Source organism: Taeniopygia guttata, chromosome 3, assembly GCF_048771995.1.
Source record: "Taeniopygia guttata chromosome 3, bTaeGut7.mat, whole genome shotgun sequence".
NCBI classification, from domain to species: domain Eukaryota; kingdom Metazoa; phylum Chordata; class Aves; order Passeriformes; family Estrildidae; genus Taeniopygia; species Taeniopygia guttata.
Genome location: NC_133027.1, coordinates 99,496,373 through 99,515,203, shown reverse-complemented (window position 1 = coordinate 99,515,203; position 18,831 = coordinate 99,496,373). Strand labels below are relative to the sequence as shown.

Here is an 18,831-nt window from a genome sequence, read left to right as displayed (position 1 = left end):
CTCCTAATGACATTTTCAATTTTTAATGGCTTTTTATTTTAGGGGTAGAGATTAAAAAAGTGAAGGGAAAAAATTTCAAGGAACATTGCCTACTTCTTATGGACAATTTGTGTGGATATAACAAACTTGCTTTCTTCCATTTATTGCCAAGAGACAGTGTGTGAATTTAGCAGCATAAAGGGTGGACCCCAGGAGCTGGAAATGAAGGAAAGAGATGAAAAGTGATTGGCAATGTACTTTTATTCAGCAATCAAGGGATGGCTGTTCCATCATATTGCCCAAGATGTGTGTATTTGTAAAAAAGAATTGCAGTCAAAGAAGCTTTGTTTCAGTTTCTTGCCATATTAAGCTGTGATCTATAACTGGAGTGAAAGAAGAGTTGACTTTTTTTGCTATACTCTGGCCCAGAAAGAGCATCTGATGGATAGCCTAGTTTGCAGATAACTCTGAGATTCTTAGTAGCCCACAGTGACAATTGATGGTGGTATGCAACAAGCTTTTTTCTGAAGTACCCTTAACAGTAATTTTTTACCATTATCTTGTCTTTCATTTTTCACAAATATACTTTTAATTTGTACATAGGTTAATAGTGTTTGGTGATGAGGTTGGTTTTTTCCCTTTTCAATATTACGTGGAAATGTATTCTATCTTAGATTTTGTAGGTTTTTAAAGTGAATATAGGCATATACTTACTTGCATTATTTTTCATCACTCGGTTTAAGAATAATATAAAAGAAAGGAAGGAACATACTTTTGTTACATTATGGCTGATGAAAAACATACCTTAATAGGGACCAACTGAAGGATTTTTTTTTGTACTAACCATAGCTATTTTTATATACTTGTAAAAGTCTGCCACTTGTATTGCCTGAATTGGAGAGGAAGGAAGATTAAATATATTTAAAGATTGATCTCACTCTCTCTGACTTAATCCGAAGTTGATTTATTTGTAGTTCAGAGTAAGGAATTCTGCTTTGCTTTGTATCAGGAGAAACATGAATTGAATTAGTTTATTGTTCATAGATTTGTCTTCTATTACTCATTGCCTCAGCCATACAATTTTTTGCCTATTGTTCCTTGGAGACTTATTATAAGAACACTGTGAATCAGATTAACCACGCCAGCCTGAAATTCACTTTTTCCATGATGCTTACCTGTGTTCTTTGAAGTACTTTGTTGATCTCAGAAACAGAGCAAGCTAATGTTATTCTGTATTTTGAGATACTTGTGGAAATTTATGGGAATTTAAGCATTGGGATTTAATCCCAAACTTCTGTGATTCTTTTCCTTGACTTTGATAATTCAGTGCACATGACATTTAAGTCTCTGTTTGTCAGCTGCACTGTGGAAAGCTGTGATGGTGATAGGCACTCATGGAAACCAGATGTGCTGTATCTTGGCAGTTTTCTCTGGTTTTGCTGATGGAGGAGCAGATGATGGGATGGGACAGTGAAGCAGCAGCTGTTACAGAACTGGTGAGGATTTATGTGCAGGGCAGTGGATCTCAAATATAGGCTCTGTTTTTTAGGTTCAGGACTACTTATTGCAGAATTTGGGGTTAGAGAACACCAGTGTTTACAGGTGCATGTAACTTTAAGTCTGTGAGTCAGGCCTGTGATGAAAGAGTCGGGGTGCAGAGTTTGTCTGCAGGCCCCACAAGTACAGATATCCAAATGGAGAAACATGGCTATTGCTGTTTGGAAGTGTGTTTTCCTGAGCTCTCTCTTTCACAAGTACATCAGCTATTGTCATGTTGCTTTCCTCGGTTCTAAAACTTGTTTGCAGGAAGAAATTATGCTCAATTCCTCAGTTTTTGGTTCCCCAAATTTTAAGCAGTTTTGGCTAGTGCTGTGTTTTTATAATTTCTCCTTTTTGTGTTTGCCTACCTTTTGACCCTGAGGTATGTAAATTGTATTCTTTTCTAGACCAGGACACTTCACTTACTACTGTTTTTCTTTCTTCATTAGAACTACTGGTACTAGACTCCTAAATTTTTATCCTTACCTTTGTTTGTTTCACTTGGGGAGTTGCATGATAAATCTCCTTTAGACATGAACTATGTGCATAAAGAAGTTGAAGAGATGGGGAAACGAAACCAAAACATGTTTCCCAAGACTACTCTGCATGCCAACAGAGATTAATTTTTTTTTTTTTACTTCCTCAGCATCTCCCACTCTCCGTTTGCATTTATTTAGAGATGAGACATTCACAGTTGAGTGAGAGCCTCCAACAGCCCCAGATATATGCAGAGTTACAGAGTTTATAGGGTTCTTAGGAGTCAGCAGGGGAGAGTGTAAAGGGCAGCTCTGTGGCAATCCTATCTCCTTTCTTGTCACTTCACTTGCACCAGCTCTGTTGCATTGGTTGTCCAATTTGATGGAAAACAAACTTGCAGAAAAGAAGTACCTTAAAAATCCATATGATCCATCAGCATTCTTGTAGACTTCCTCTGCAGAGAAGGCATGTAATTTTGGTTTGGTTTTATGTGCCTGGGAGAAGAGTATTCATGTCCAGTTGAATCGTTTGTAACATCTCTTATATATTTCTTTGTGGCTGGTGATGAGCTAAGTTCAGTTCATTAATTTGATTTCAATTTGATTTTCATTTTTAAGAATTAGTTTACTTGCTGTTTGGTGCTTCTCAAAATTTAACTTGTTAGTGTTTATTTAATGCTTATGCTTATCAGAAGCTATAAATAGTTTTTCACAATAAATATGCAATTTCATGTTTGCAAATGGTTGATTTTTTCCCCCCATTCTTACAACAGTCTTTTTTCAGGAAAGAACAGCTAAGAAAATGAGAACTAATTTTGTAGGTGCTAAAATTCTTGAAATTATTGCATTTTTTTAGTGTTTCAAATTAGTATGTTCCCAAACAGCCTTAGAAACTATATTTGAAACATAATTAAAACCCTATATTTCCATATTTTGCTGCATTGCTGAATTCCTTCTAGATTTTCTTTAATGCATTTGTGAAACAACTATGTGATCTGATTGTTGTAAAGTGTGAGACTAATCTTTTGTTCATTTTGGGCTTAGATTAGTTTGGAATATTTAAAACAAGATTAGATGCTTTTTTATCTGTGTACCACTGCACATTTGGAGGCAAACGTTAGGTAAATTTTTATTCAATTTTGGTACTTATTCTTTCTGCTGCTGTCAGTGTTATGCTCACTGCATTCTAAAATTTGCACCTGGTGTATGAAATTTAGGTAATTAATTTATTATCCCCCCTTTTGAATGTTTATTTCACATGGGTTATGAAAATATAAACCAAAAAATTGCACTTCACTGAACACATTAATTAGTATTAACTTAATTAAGTGTTTTTGATTTTGTGGGAGAAAATAGGAACGTACATACAGCTGCTGTTCAAAAATACTTTATGGGTTTTCCCTTTCAAAGAAATTGTTTTACCAAAATTCCTCCTTTACAATATGTGACTTCTACAACTAAATAAAAATTGATGCTCCTTGGTAATGTTTTCCTCTTGATAGTATTTCTGAGAAACACATTCCTCCTGATTCATGGATTTCAGTGCTGGGACTTTGAAGACTGGTGATTGTCCCCTTGTTTTCCCCCTGGTGGCTACAGCAGTACCTGTTTGCTGCTTCACTGTGAAGGGGGGTGGTGAAAAGTGAATGCATACAGTAAACTCTTTTTTGAAGATTTTTTAATGGTTTATGTATTAGTAAAGTTACTTTTTATGTTTTTTTCCAGATTTCACAATGGCCTCTTAAATGTTAAAGATGTTCTTACAAGTTTTGACAACACGGGGAATGTCTGTAAGTCACTGTTTATTTAAGTACAGTCCTATGTTGATAAAAGTCTAACTGTACCAATATAAAACATTTCTGTATGAGCCCTCAGTAACCATTTCATTTAGCTGGGAAACTCCATTACTGTGGTCAGGGTTACCATAGCATTACAGTTTTATGTAGCACTGTTGTTTGTGTTGGATACACCCTTAAGTTCTCCCAGTGCTGGTTATTTTTGATTGTGGCTATGGTGGGAACATTAGAGCAAGTGGACTGTACTGGATAAAACATTAGTTTAGCCCATTGATTTGTGGTGGCCAGGGTCAGCAGTGGCTGTGTGAGGAACAGCAGTGCAGGAACATGGGAAGCAATCAGATAGTCCTAGCTTGGAAAGAACAAACTTGAACCAGAGAAACACAAAAGAAAGACCTCAGTCAAGTTGTGAAGTTCCTCCCTACAGAATGTTTTGGATCCTAAAACATGAAATAAATTCAAAAAAGGGGAAAAAATTGTGCAAGAAAAGTTTCCAGTGACTGTCAAATATATAGACATCACTTAAGGCTTAGGAAGTGCTGGGTGTTAGAAGAATAAATGGAGCAGTAGGACGATATGTTTGTCCTGATCTTTCACTCTTGTCTAAGCATCAGTTACTGGCTGCATTAACCTGAGGCAAGACAAACTCTAAGTGGGCCATCAATGTCTGACCCAGTATGACTGCTTCAGTATACTTATTAATAAAATTATCTATGCTATTAATGGACTTGAATTATCAAATTGTGGTAGGTGGTGAAAACAAAGCTGAGCAAACATTGAAACATTTTTGATGTGATGAGTAATTACTATCATATAATTAACATTAAGATATACACGTATAATTGTTGTTTGGTTATTCTGCCTTATATTTCAGGTTGGTTTGTTTGTTTTCACAGAAGTAAACTGATGAAGTTGGTAAAGTTTGCCAGATATTCAAGAAATATACACATATTTCCCCCTACTTATCAAGCCAATGATATAGAAACTGTTTTGATATATATGTTTTATCTCAAAATTCCAGTCTTAATATTCCAAAGCTATGTTTCAATAAAAATTAGTTCATTATATAACAACTTAAACATTTATTTTGAACAGCAGAGAAAATACTTTCTCTGTGTGTGTGTCTAAAAATGCTTCAGGTAAGGAATCAGGACAGTGTAATATGGTAACACAATTTCTTGCTCTTTGTGTGGGTACTGAGTTTCTGCTCAATCTACACAGATTTCCTTGTTAACACAAAGAATTTATTCTGCTGAAGTTCTCATATGCTTTCCTATTGATAGATGTGTTGTCAGCTCTTCTTCCAGTATTTCAGCTACTTTTTTATTGATTGCAGATGGTAGAACAAGACTTACACTCTAATAGGCACACCACCAACGCAGGAGTAATGTGTCATTTGTAGTTCTCACTGTTTCTCTGTTTATACAAAGATTCACATTTGTCCTTTTGGATTCAGAATTGCTTTGAGGGTTCATGCCATGCTATTATATATAGCATTTGCCAAGTCATTTCCAGATTCAATGCTTCCCTATTTTTAAATGTCTTTGTCTGTGTCTGTCTGTATGGATCCACATATTACTGATTCATGCCTGTTTTACTGTGCACTCTAGATTACAATCTATTATCTTTTGGCAGCATACACTACTGGCTTGGAGTGTAATAATCACACTTTTTTGCTACCACCTGTATGGAATATATGTTGTCAGTATCCCAGCCAGAGTAACTGTGTGCCTGTCACACCATCATAATAAAGTTCTCCCAGCCATGTGTTTACTGAGTTGCTCTATTTGGGTCATACCTGCTGGAATTTTTGTGCACTCCCATTATCTCTTAATTTGAATTGGCTCTTTCTTTGATCTTTTCCTGTGTATTTCTTGACTCTCTTTGTGTTAGCCCACTGTGGAAATTACAAGTTGTGTTGCCTCCTTTTACTTCCAGAAGTAACTACTATTGTCTTTCTAAAATTAGGTAGACTGTTTTTTATAATTTCTGTAGTGTTCTACAATAACTTTTTATTATCAAACCATAGTATATTCATAAAAAACCCCAAGGTTTCTGAAATGGTCGTTGACAGTATCAGATTATTTCTCCTAATATTTAATACTAATGGAGCTAGCTAGAACTCAGTGTGCTATCACAGCAGCATGCTCTATGAAGGGGATGCACTGCATAATTACAACTTCAGTGTTCTTTTGGGGCGTACTGCATAGCTAGCATTTATTAACTGGCCACTAAACTTCACTTAAATGAAGTTTAAGTTTTAAGGACTTGGACTGAGTTACCACAAAACAGGGAAATGTTTTTGTGTTCTGTGTGTTTGTTTTTGCTGCCATACTGAATATTTATCACCAGATTAATTGTTTTCTAGAAGTTAACAGATTATGAAATAATTTTGTATGAAGCAGATTAGCTTCTGTAAAAACTTCATTTTGTTTTTAAACATAATCATTTGTTTCAAATAACATGGTTTTTGTAGTTTGAGGGGAGTTTTTTTTTGTTTCTTCTAGGAAGTACTTTCTATTAAAATAAGCTCTTTCAGGGAGTGTTTCTATGGTCTTTCAGTTTCCCATGCTGATCTCTGTGCTTATGGTCTTTGACAGACACATCACTGTATACCATCAAAAGAAAAGTGATAGTGCAGACTCCAGTTAATACCACTGTCTCTATACTCCCAGTAGGTATCAACTCAGTACATGATGTGCCACTAGCTGGCAGCATTATATAAAATATCAATAAGCAGCTCTTGAGGAGTACTTGTGATTGCTTCCAAAAATGCTGCCTTACACCAGAAAGGCTTCCGGATAAAAGGGAGCCAGCTGCAGTAGCTGTCAGTGGTGTATTGCAGGGTCCCAGTTGTTAACTTTGAAAATTGCCTCTGCACAATGGCTCGTTCAAACTTTGTATTTGTATACTTACACTTGTATTCTGTCTTTTTAAAAAAGATTTCTGAACATGCATTTGCTCTGTAGGATTGCCATTGTGAATGAAAATTCACATTACAAGTTGCAGTGGGTTTTCACTTTCTTAGAAAAATGTGGAAGTTTTTTTCTCTCTGCTCATCCTTTGTGGGAGAGTGGCTTCCACATGAAAACTCTAAATGAATTCTCCACACAGACAGGATGCAGTGCTAAATGTACCTCCTTCAGCTTTAATTCTATGCATAAACAGGAGGCAGGGAAAACAGGACTGGAATGAAGGAAAGGATCAGTCTGTTCGTTTTAGACAACAATATGCCATCTGTTAAAAAGAGGGCACATGACAACATCTCTAGTCCTGAGATAGTCCTTTGAAAGAACTGATGGATCCCAGGCAGAAGGTTCAGTGGTGGCATTATGGGATAGCATCAGCTGGCCCCTGGAACCACATGCTACGCTCATCCTGGCAGAAGAAATTGTCCAAAGATCAAGGAAAGTTCTGCAAGGATGATCTTTTGAGAGTGTCTCCTTCCCTTGCCTTCCCAAGTGGGTGAAAGCAGTTATAACTGAAGTGTTTATGACTATCCCATAAGTAATCATTGCAGGTTATGTAAACATTTAGATTAAGTGAAATGATCTGGGCCAAAATAGAAACCTCTTTACTATTTGCCCCCAGTCTAAGCAAGCTACAGGCTGTATAAAAGAGAATTTTAATAAGTGAAATACAGCATCTTTTTGAATGTTCATCTAGTATGTTTTTGTCTGATGTTATCACAGAAACAAGATATTCCAGAATGCTCAAGTAGTATAAAATTGAAAATACACTATATGTAATAGCATAACATTTTCTTGTAAACTGCACATAGCATTAGTTAATAATTTCATTTTCAAGAAACAACATGTTCCAAAACGTACTCATTTTATTTTCTGCTTGACTGAGTGTACAATTATATGTTTGCAACTGAAAGAGCAGCAGAGGGTGCTACAGTTACAGAGCTGTCCAGGCAAACACTCCCAAATTGTTGCTCCTGTAGGTGAGCAGACCCTGTAAACACTTAAGCTTTTCATTTGGGATAGATGTGAACAGGATAGTTTTAAATTCTGTTGCCTCTGTTTATAGAGGAAAACAGGTAATTTACATGAAATCCAGGAGAAGTAGAATTATATACTCACTTCTTTCTTGGTTTTTTATTTTAATAGTTTAATTGGTGGCAAATGTTGAACTTTCATGAAAACTTAGTGTCTGGATATAGCTACTGTTGCAAAACACTCAACATCTTTAGAGCTGTTTTTGTTTATGCTAATTTTACATTTAGAAGTTCTAGTCATTGCAACAAGTTTTTTTTTAAAAATTTGTGGATGTTCTTTTTATGTTTCCAAAATAAATAAGCTAGCTAAATTGAAGAATATTATTGCCCTTCATATAGTATTTTTCATGAAAATGACATAAGAGAATGATTTTCCCTTAACTTTCAAGTTTGCATCAAGGTTTTTTGGAAACACAAATCAAGAAGGAAACATTCTCTGCTTAGTTTTTACATGTTTTTCAGTTTATATTAATTTTTAAATGATGCCTACTTAAAACTGGTAATTATGCAACTTTGTTTAAAATTTACTTCAGAAAAATATTTTAAAATTTTCTTTAAAACAAAGAACCTTTTCTTCTTTCCTCTATTCTCTCAAATAACTAAAGTAAGAAGGATATCTTCTTTCTGGTAGTATATGAGGATGGGTTTAGAGAGTAACTTGTTTCTTCAGAGCTCTCACTGTGTGCCTCAGATATGTGCACTCCTCAATGGAGTGATTATGGCAGCTACTGAATGATCATGCTTGGAAAGATAGATGCCATAATGTTACCTGGGGACAATCACCAGCTGACATCCTTTATGGCAGCAGAGGCACTCCTGTATTTCATGGAATGTTACCTGGAATCAACCAGGGAGCAGAGTGCAGTTTTCAGGTGCTGCTGTGGAAGTTTCCCACATTGTTTTGAGTAAACATCTGGTTATCAGTGGTGAAAAGCCTGCCAGTTGGCATATGCTTCCTGCCTCTCTGTGCCTGTCAGTATTCTCACCTGAAGATTCTGCCACCCGTTGTCCTCTGGGCCTTCTCTCATTTCTCTGGTGTGGCAGTCTGAAATGATTTACCATGTCAGAACCTCAGAGCCCCTTGGAAGTCTTCAACAAAAAATAAATTGTCTGGAAGAGTGTTTGAATAGCAATGATATGTGTCGTTTTGAATGAAATATTGCATTTATGATACCTACAATTTACTATTCACTGTGCAGCTTTGTTTTAAATTAAACATTTCATGATCAGGGTTAAGAAAAACCAGCTGTTTCCTCCCTCCCTCCTTCATCCAGTTCACTTCAATGATTCAGTTTACAGCATCATCCCAGGCAGTCACGTTGACATAACCGACATAAGGCGTATGGAATGGAGCAGAAAATAAGTATATGGAGAGAAGCAGGCACCTTTTAAATTACTGTTGCTACCAGAATTGTTTTTATGAGATTGTTCTCTGATGGAACATCAATGATTTTGTCTGTTTTAAGTACTGTCCTGAAATATTCAGCTTTTCCCCACTCACTAAAATCTTCTGTTTATCAGGAACCTGTATGTGAAAAGAGAAGTCATAACTGTGGTCAGTTTCCCTTTCCTCTAAAGTATTTTTTTCCTGCCATGTATTCCAAACATTATCTGTCTTTGTGCCTCTACTTTCAAGCATGGCACCAGCTTAGAGAACTGGGAGATGAAGAAGCCCAGTTCAGCCCCTCTGAGTACCCTCTTTCTTCCTAGGTCACATTGAAGTTTTTGTAGTAACTGGTTCTCCTGCTCAGGTTATTCCAATGAGAACCGCTCGGTAAAAATATGTGAGTCTCTCAGAGCAACTGCAGTTATTTTTCTGTGTTGCTGAGCAGTTTTTTGTACCTTGGCACTCCGATTAGCTGTTTTGGCATCATCTGTTGTCTTAATCTTTAAAAAGTAGTTGGCATTAGTAGGTTTCTAAGTGTACTACTCATGCTAATCTTCTACAATGTGAAGTATTTTTGAAAGTATCCCATGTATTCTAAATGGATTACCATGAGAAATTGGATCTTTTGATTTACATTAATTAAAACTATGAAGATACATTATAACACCTTGGAACACCAACCATAGTATGTTGGTATAAGGAGAAAAATATGAATGATTTTAATTAATTGTGTGGGGTTTACTTCTGCTTTAGATAATTTAGCTTAGTCACGTCTTTAATTGAGACAGGGCAGGATAACAATGGTAAAGCACATCCCTTTAAGATGTGCTGTGCTATTAATACAGCTTAGTCTTTCAATGCATTTTAAATTTTTCTCTAAAAATATTTCAAATTTGAGTATAATTGAAGTAAATAGTTTCAAATGAGTTTGATGTGCACTGGGTTGTTGCCATTTGTGTGGAACTTGCATGTTTCTTTGTAATCATTCTTTTTGTTCTCACAGTTCCTTTCACTTGCCACATTCTAGCCATGCTTTCAGTGCTGCTTTTTTTTGAGTGCTGAGTATCTCCCTTCTGTTTGACACCACCACATGATGCTGGTGGTTTCTGATGTGCACACTGGATGGGGGATTTCTCTGTACTGTATTCTAGTCTCATTAGTGGCTGAAGTGTGGCGGTAGCATGGCAGTCCTTGTTATTTGTTTTCTCTATACAAATGCAGCTGAAATGTTATGCAGAACATGAATCTTGTTTTGGTTTTGTTTCAAGTTTGGTTTAGAGAACTTTTCAAAAGTTGCACTGTATTTAATTAAAAAAAAATCATATTCAAATGGGTCAACTCATAGCTTCTTTTGAAAATGTAGCAGTGAAAGGTTTGAATTCAATTTAACACAAATTCCTAAAATTGTATTAAAAAGACGCTACTTTGAGTAAAATATTTCTGGAAATGAAAACTTGAAACCTTTGGTGAATATATCTACTTGAAATTATTTGTCTGATGATAGTTCTGACTGAAAAATATGATGAAAACTGATCTACCTAGCAGTGACCAGATGAAAATTTGATGTAGATCTAGTATTCATATACTTAGTTTGATAAATTAAATACTGTTATTGAGAGTATGTACATTTAAATTAAATTACATCAGGTTTAAGCTATTCTTTAAAAAATATATTTCAATAATATAGAAAGAGATGGATAAGACATTATTTCAGAAATATAAATAACTAATTTTTGGTAAACTTAGTGGATTAAAAGACCCTCCGATACAAATGGTTTGGTAAACAGAAAATGTGTGATGAGTAACTGCAAGTTTGTTGGAATTACTGGTGTCCAGCCTTGTGGTTTTTAATTAAGACTGCAGCCCACCTGCCAAAGGTTTCAGTGACTATCCCCTAAACAAGGATTTACAACATACTGGTTCTAGCAATGGCGATTTCACATCTACTCTCCTTACTGGTAGAAAATATCTCCTCATATCTAATGGTAGCCTTTTTTTACTAAAGCTTGAACTTATTACTGATTTGGCCCTTGGCAAAACTGAAATTTTCTTTTGCGATAGCTTCTTAGGGATATTAAATCATCACATGACCTTGCCTATATCTTCTTTTACTTACATCCAGCAAGCCAAATTCTGTCATGTTTTCTTAAGCTGCCATTTTTGCTAGGCTCTGACTTTTCTTTAGACTCTATACCTTTGGTTTGTATCTTTCTTGAAGAGTGTTTGTTAAATCTGGGCATAGTATTCCAGTTGAGACTTCTATAATGCTAAGTAAAACAGGAGATTTTGTGTTTTACAGCCTGTAATCCCAATATTTAATTTTCCTTTTACAACAGTATGACTTTGACTCCTGTTGAGCTGTTGACTTGCCATAAAATCCTGGTCCTCTTCAGAAGGAATCCGTTATTCCTGACTGTGTATTTCTATAGCAGATTATTCTTACCTAATTTTAATACCTGGTATTTGTCGCTGTTGAACTTCTTCCTGTTTCCAGACTTCTCCCAGTTCATTGCTTTTATCCTCTGAAGCCTGTCTTTCAACTTCCTGGACTACTAGAATTGATAAATTGCTAATGTAATAGGCATGTTCCTTTAGATGATCAATGAAAACATGGAACAGAGCACAGTGTAGTGTAGGCATTTATGGAAACTCCATCTGTTAAATTCACCTGCTTTTATAGCAAACCATTGAGAATTATCCCCATTATTATCCATAGTCAGTTTTCTTCATCCATTTAACCCAATTTTATTTAGCCTGTTTCTTATGAAATTGTCTAAAGACTTTCTGGAGTTTTGATACAAGACATCTACTCCTTCTGCCCTATAAACAAGCCACTTATCTTGTTCCTCTAGTGAATGGGTTTTTAATTAAAATCTGTAATTTATTTTTTATTGTTATACTTTATCATGGAATATGCAACAAAAGAATGAAAAACATGAATCTGTTTCAAGTTTTTAATTATGTGAAGATGAGGGAGAGGTTGAATTGAATGAAATATTATACTTAATTATAGAATGCATAATTGTCTTATGCACTGAAAGTCACCTGATGATTCTCTGCCTTACAATTTCATTCATTTTCTGAAAGCTGTTATTTTAATTATTTATACTACAGATATATCCTATCTAAGCTTTTATGCATAGTTCTGTCTTTTAGTTCTTTGGTGTCCTGAAGGAGAACTGCAGCTACTCTGAGCGATGTACTGGTTTTGTGACATATTTGGTAATCTGGCAAAAATTAGTATAGGATTGTAAAAGTCATCCACCCTAATACCCTTTATTTCCCATCTCCCTACTATTGATAAATGTGACAGAAAGTGAAATAATGCAAGGTTTGGGGTTTTAAAAAATTATTATTTTGTTTGGGGCCTTTTTGGTAACTTGGGAGCACTCAAATGTGTTTGGGTCTCTTGCACTGGAGAAATGGAATTCTGTACTAATATTCAGGACTAAAAAGAAAGAAATTTGAGCCCGTTATACCTTTTAACACCAAGTCCTTGTGTATTGTATTTTTGTCAAACTGTGACCTATGCTTTGTGAGTTAAGTTTACTTTCTTCTCATCTATTGTAGTACTGATTGAAGATGTGCTTCACTATCTGAGGGGTTTTTTTAACCAATTAGTTTTTAGGTTCCCCTTTATACTCAGGCCCACTCCCATATTTTAAGGCAGTACTTGTTGTCATATTTAAACATGTGGTTTATATCAGCTCAGAAGATAATACTGTTGTCCCCAAAGCACTCTTCTTAATTTTTAACAAATCCATACAATATCACATTTGTGAAACAAATGTTAGATCCATTTTAGTGGTAGGAAATCTCCTAAATCTCTATTTTTGTTACAGGGCTGTTCATGGTTAGAAGTGGGAGGCCGAACCAAGCCATGTTACAGTGGTGGTATGCAGAGAAGTGCCTGATTTCTAACCTTTCCCATGTACAGGTTTATTGCAAGATCTTTGTTAAATTTGCAGTATTGTATTTTCAGGAGTGCCTTCTCACTTTAAATGGCACCCATTGAGTGTCAAAATCAAGGGACTTAGAGCTATGTAAAAAAAGTTTTGGGCATTGCTGAACTGAACTTTAGATGCTTTGACAATAAAATTTTGTCCTCCTTCAGGTAAGGAGGCCTTTCTACACACTGAGTGGCATGGCCTGGAATTCACCACAGCTGATACTCTGAGAGCTGTGTGTCATTAACACTCCCTCTCTTTATAATTTCAGTTCTTAACTTGATGCATTCACAGTCTTAAGTCCTGTCCTTTATTTAAATGCTTCATCTGTGTCTGTCAAAAAGAATATAAGGTGTAACTTTATTTTTTGGTTTGTTTAACCTTCTGTGAGGTAGCTGCAGATTTTATGTAGCATTTATGTGGTTTCAGACATGAGTCTAATGATTATAACACTTAGAAAGTAGTTTCATGAAAGTGGGGGCAGTAAGCATACCTGAGTAGCAAAGAGAATGGGCTCAGAGCTTTTATGTGTTTAATTACTGCAGCTCCTTTTGGACAGTAAGACAGGAAACAGTATTACTAAATGTATTTGGTAATCCTTCATGGCTGTGTCAGGAAAAACCCCACTGCAATCTGCCTGTAAGTATGAATTTAGAATGTGAAGACCGTAACCTACCTCACCATAAGCTCATTCCATAAAATTTACCTACTCACACAGCTGAAACACTGTATAGTCTTAAGCCATTTTACAAATCAGCACCTTCGTATAAACTCTGTCAGGCTAAAAATACTGGAATCTCTTCATAATAAAACGTAACACGACAAAGCAGCTTACAGGGTCCTTTCTTTTTGCTGCATTTTGGTTCTCATTTTTAAATTGTGGCAATTTGAAGCAATTTGTAAGTTTACTTACTATTTAATTGGACATTCCCAAAGTAGAAAATATTAATTCCTTTTGTTTGTGTGTATAAAGACTCTGCTAAAAATGAGCTTAGCCAGATAAACAGAGGGGATTTTATTACTAGTAAGAATTAATTTGATAATTTTGTCCACAACCATAATCTGCTTTTAAAATCATGCATTATATTTCCTGTGGAAAACTAACCAAGATAAATACCCTATAAGAAAGGCATGTTCAGCTGCACATCTGCTGTGGGAGAAGCTTACTTACTGACAGGTGAATATGAGTCCATTTTATGATTATTTCCTAGGTTAAAGTAAGAGAGGAAGATTCTTAATCTTAGATTCTCTTAGAAAATATATTTATGTAGGTGGGTTTTGGCTGGTTTTGATTGAACTAGTGCAGTTATTTATTAAACAGCAGTGAACTGTCAGTATTTATGTACTGTAATGTTTCTCCCTTTGCCAGCTGAGATTAGGAGGCATTGCTTTCAAATGCACATCTGTGAGAAAGTGCTGAAACCAAAAGACAACTATTTATATAAAACAGCTCCTACCAGGGCAGAAGATTGATTGATAACAAGGACTGCAATTGTTGCTGGTTTTAGATGTTTGTGTCTGGTTTTAGATTAATAATAATATTTGAAAAAAGTTGAAAATTCACAAGTCTAAGGTACAAACTGAAGCTTGCATTCAGTATTTTTTTATTTTTTTATAGGACATTTGTCACTTTCTTGAGCTGTGTTTAAATTTCATAAAACACAGCTTTAATTGTTTTTTCCTAAAGAAACTCTGACATATACTTATCAAGTTAAAGACCTTATGAATGTTTAAAAACAAATGCATGCAGCAATTTAATTATTCTTTGCTGTATATTATCTCCTGTAAAACTCCTGAGGAATGTTGTAACTTTTCTCATAAAGAAGCAGGCTTTTTACTTACCATAAAGTTGAGCATGAAAAGGTATTGAACTGCTTTGTAAGCTTTGACTTAAAAATAATGACATGTAAATAGTAGCAGTAGCAAAAAGAAACAATTTACAGTGGTTTTAAGTTGTCTTTTTAAGCTACTCAGAAATGCAGTAGGACCCACAAAATGTTAAAGATACACAGGAATAAAATGGTCATACAGGTTTTGCATTTAAAAATTGAGATCTTTTTATTTTTTAAATGGGCAGTAAAATATATTGTCTTTGAATATGCATAATTCAAATAAATAAAAACAAACAGGTATCAACTAAGACAATAAAACCATATGAATCAAAGCAGAGATGGACAACTTTTGGAAGTCCTCCAAATAATGCCTTCTAATTGTTTTCTCAGCTAAAATTCTTGTAGAATTATTTCCCTTGCTTTCAAAGCACCTGTTGAAAAAGAAGTATTTGTCCTTCCAATTCCCATTGAATTTTCCTGTTCCAGAGTTAGAAACATGCTGTCATACCTAGCACTGAAAAAAACGTAAATTACAATAGAGATATTGAATATATTTTCAAGATCAGCTACTTAGCAGATACTTCATTCACTGCAATCTTTTTTGTAACTCATAAATGCTTTACAATGTAAATGTTTGCATAGTGCAGGAGCCAGTTGCACATCTCCCATGTTAATCTCCAGAAGTTATAATACTTCACACTTTCCATTGGCAGGCAAAAGTAATTATAATAGCAATCAACATATATAATATAGATTATTAAATACTTAATTTTGTTGACAGTAGGTACAGCACAACAATATAGATAATCTCAGACAAATGAAAATTGGTAGAGGTAATCTAAGTGCTTTAAGTTGTTGTGATTGTCATTATTTCAAAAATTTATTTCCTCATAATTACTGTAGTGTTTCCTTTTAAGGATTCTCTTTATGTGCTCTTCAGAAAATGATATGGTAAATATTTTGTGTTGAAGTACACATTTGATGGTTTGTTAGGGTAGTGACAGTCTAACAGAAAGGAGAGATATGATGCCAATTAATTCTGGAATGCTTATCCAGGATCAGATTGAACTGCTGATGAGTGAGAATAATTAATGAAAATTCTGTGGTTTCATATTGTGAAATATATTTCATGTGTTTTCAATTGTTTCTTAGCATTATTTTTTCTTTTTTAGAATAAACAGATTTTTCTATGTTTAGCATTTAAATGGCTTTCTTGTAATAGCTGGATGTGAACTGTCAAAAAGAAGTAGGCAGAAAGCTGGAAATGATGAGTCCAATTATCAAAGAATGGTTTGAGCTGGAAGGGATTTTAAAGACCATGCAGTTCCAACCCTTCTGCCATGGGCAGGGATACATTGCACCAGACCAGGTTTTTCAGAGCCCCATCCAGCCTGGCCTTGAAGACTTCCAGGGATGGTGCATCCACAACTTCCCTGAGCAACCTCTGTCAGTGTCTTAACCCCTCTCACAATAAAGAAATTTTTCCTAGTATCTAATCTAAACTTGCTCTCTGTCAGTTTAAAGCCATTACTCTTTGTTCTATCACTACATGCCTTTGTCAAAGTCCCTATCCAACTTTCTTGTCGCTCCGTTTAAGTATTGGAAGGCTTTTATAAGGTCTCCTTGGAGCCTTCTCTTCTCTGGGCTGAACAACCCCAGCCTGTCTTCATAGAGAGGTGCTCCAGCCCTCTGAGCATCTTGGCGGCCTCCTCTGCACTCTCTCCAGCTGGTGCATGTCCTTCCTCTGCTGGGCCCTCAGAGCCTGATGCAGGGTTCCAGGTGGGGTCTCAGCAGAGCAGAGGGGCAGAATCCCCTCCCTGGCCCTGCTGCCCACGCTGCTTTGGGGCAGCCCAGGACATGTTTGGCTTTGTGGGCTGTGAGTGCACATTTCCAGCTCATGTCCAGCCTCTCACCCAGCAGCACCCCCAAGTCCTTCTCCCCAGGGCTGCTCTTAGTCTGTTCTCTATTTCACCTGTATCTGTGCCTGGGTTTACCCTGTTGGGAAGGGTATACCCCAGGTGCAGCACCTTGCCTCGGCCTGGCCTTATTTGCACAGTTACTCCTGTTAGATACTTTCATGAATCAAAACATTTAAATACGGAGATTTGATTTGTAACTGCAAAGTATTTCTTGTTCTACAATTACAGACGTGTGCTGCTTGCAAGAGATTAGTCTATGATTTTAAATTTGTCTAATTGGCATGGACTTCTTAATGTGTGTGAATATATAGTTATATAGAGGTATTACACATAATTCTATATGTTCATATTATATATATGGAGAAGAAAACCTGTTTTTTTAACAGGTTGTTTGTTAGTAAGATATTATCAGAGATTTATTTTACCTGACAGTTTACTTTGACCGTGCCTGAAATAGGATCTTATTGGTGACATAATTATTGTAAGATGATGAGAGTAGAACTGCAATGTGCCATCTTTCCCCAAATGTTTGAAAGCATTGTCAGCTTTTGAATTACTGTCATATTTTTTCAATTGTTTTTAATACAAGTCAAATTTGACTTGCCTTAGTAATATAAAGAACCTCATTGTCTTCAGCAAGGCTTGTCAAATGAATCAGAAACATTGTCTTCCCTTTAAAATTGATTAAAAAAAATCCCCCCAAATTATTTTAATTTGAATGAGGTGAGAATCTAGTAACTATTGAAATGTTTTCCGTGCTGAATAATAAAGAGTGTGATAATTGAAACTTGGCATAGAAATGAGCAGCAAATTCTACTCTTCCTCCTCTTTTTGAATTGGCAATTTGAATGTTGCATAAAGTAGTTAACGAAACACACTTAGTACTTGATATTCTAAAAGCACAATTCAAAAAAAGAATATTTAAGTAATACAGTTAAGGTGTTATATATATAAAAAACTGCATTAATGTAATATATTTTATAGATACATATTCCATAAGGTGTGTGTATATATATATATATATATATATATATATATATATATATATACTTGTAGAATTTGTAAATTTAATCTGTATATGAAACAGTTTGAAGGACGGTGGCAAGAACTGCCACAGTTGTTTGCTTTCAATCTTTAAATTGTTTTTTTTTCCTACCAGGAAATGCCATAGCTGAGGTATGGGGAAAAGATCCATGTTGCTTTCTGATGCTAAGAGGCGATGACTGCAGGAAGTAGTGGGAATAACACTGAGACTGATAAGAAAGTGTCAGAAGACAAGGAGAATGTAGGGGAGTAGAATGAGTGGAAAAGTAGTGGCTGGGCAAGAAGGAGAATTGGAAATAAAGACATATTTGATTAGTTTTCTTTCAAGAGATAAACCAGATCGGGCAGAGAGGAGTCTGTATGAAATCACAATGAGTAAGATTAACGTGTCCTGAGTCTAACTGGGCTGAGACTAGAAGTAAGAGGTGGAAAGAAGGCAATGCTAGCTCAGCTTCAAGGGGGCTGGCGAGAAATAATGGGTGCCCCAGAAAATGTCTCCCACAGGGCCAGCAAGAGAACTGTATTTCCAGAGATCTGTCTGATCCCTTCCTGTGCCTGCTCAGGTGAAATATGTATTTAATTCTTTTTAACTGCTGATCTTTGTAGACTTCTGCATGTTTTAATTTACCTAATTTGTGTAATCATAAAGAAATTAAAAGTAATCTGAAAGTCACAATCCTGCTAACAATTTGTGGAGGAGCTGATGCTCCAGATGATGGGATTTTTGGTGTTCAAGTACTCACAGGAGTAGGTTTTAATTTTAAGGCCTTGGCTTTACAAAATGCACCATTTTGCCTGTGCAAATGGAAATATCGAGGTTTGTGCAGCTGTTTGGAGAGCAGATTTCCTCCTCCACCTGCCAGAAGGTTCTCCATGATGGCTGGCTCATATGTTACTTACCTCAAAGGT

At 35.6% G+C, this 18,831-nt stretch overlaps 1 protein-coding gene across 2 annotated transcripts in view; it reads left to right on the top strand.

The window, feature by feature from the left end:
* Window positions 1–18,831, top strand: part of CAMKMT (calmodulin-lysine N-methyltransferase) — a 209,694-nt gene that overhangs the window by 10,689 nt on the left and 180,174 nt on the right. For both annotated transcript variants that reach the window (XM_030269003.4, XM_072927510.1), the window contains exon 3: window positions 3,720–3,784. In XM_030269003.4, the coding sequence (XP_030124863.4) occupies window positions 3,720–3,784 (65 nt within the window). The remainder of the gene's footprint in view (window positions 1–3,719; window positions 3,785–18,831) is intronic.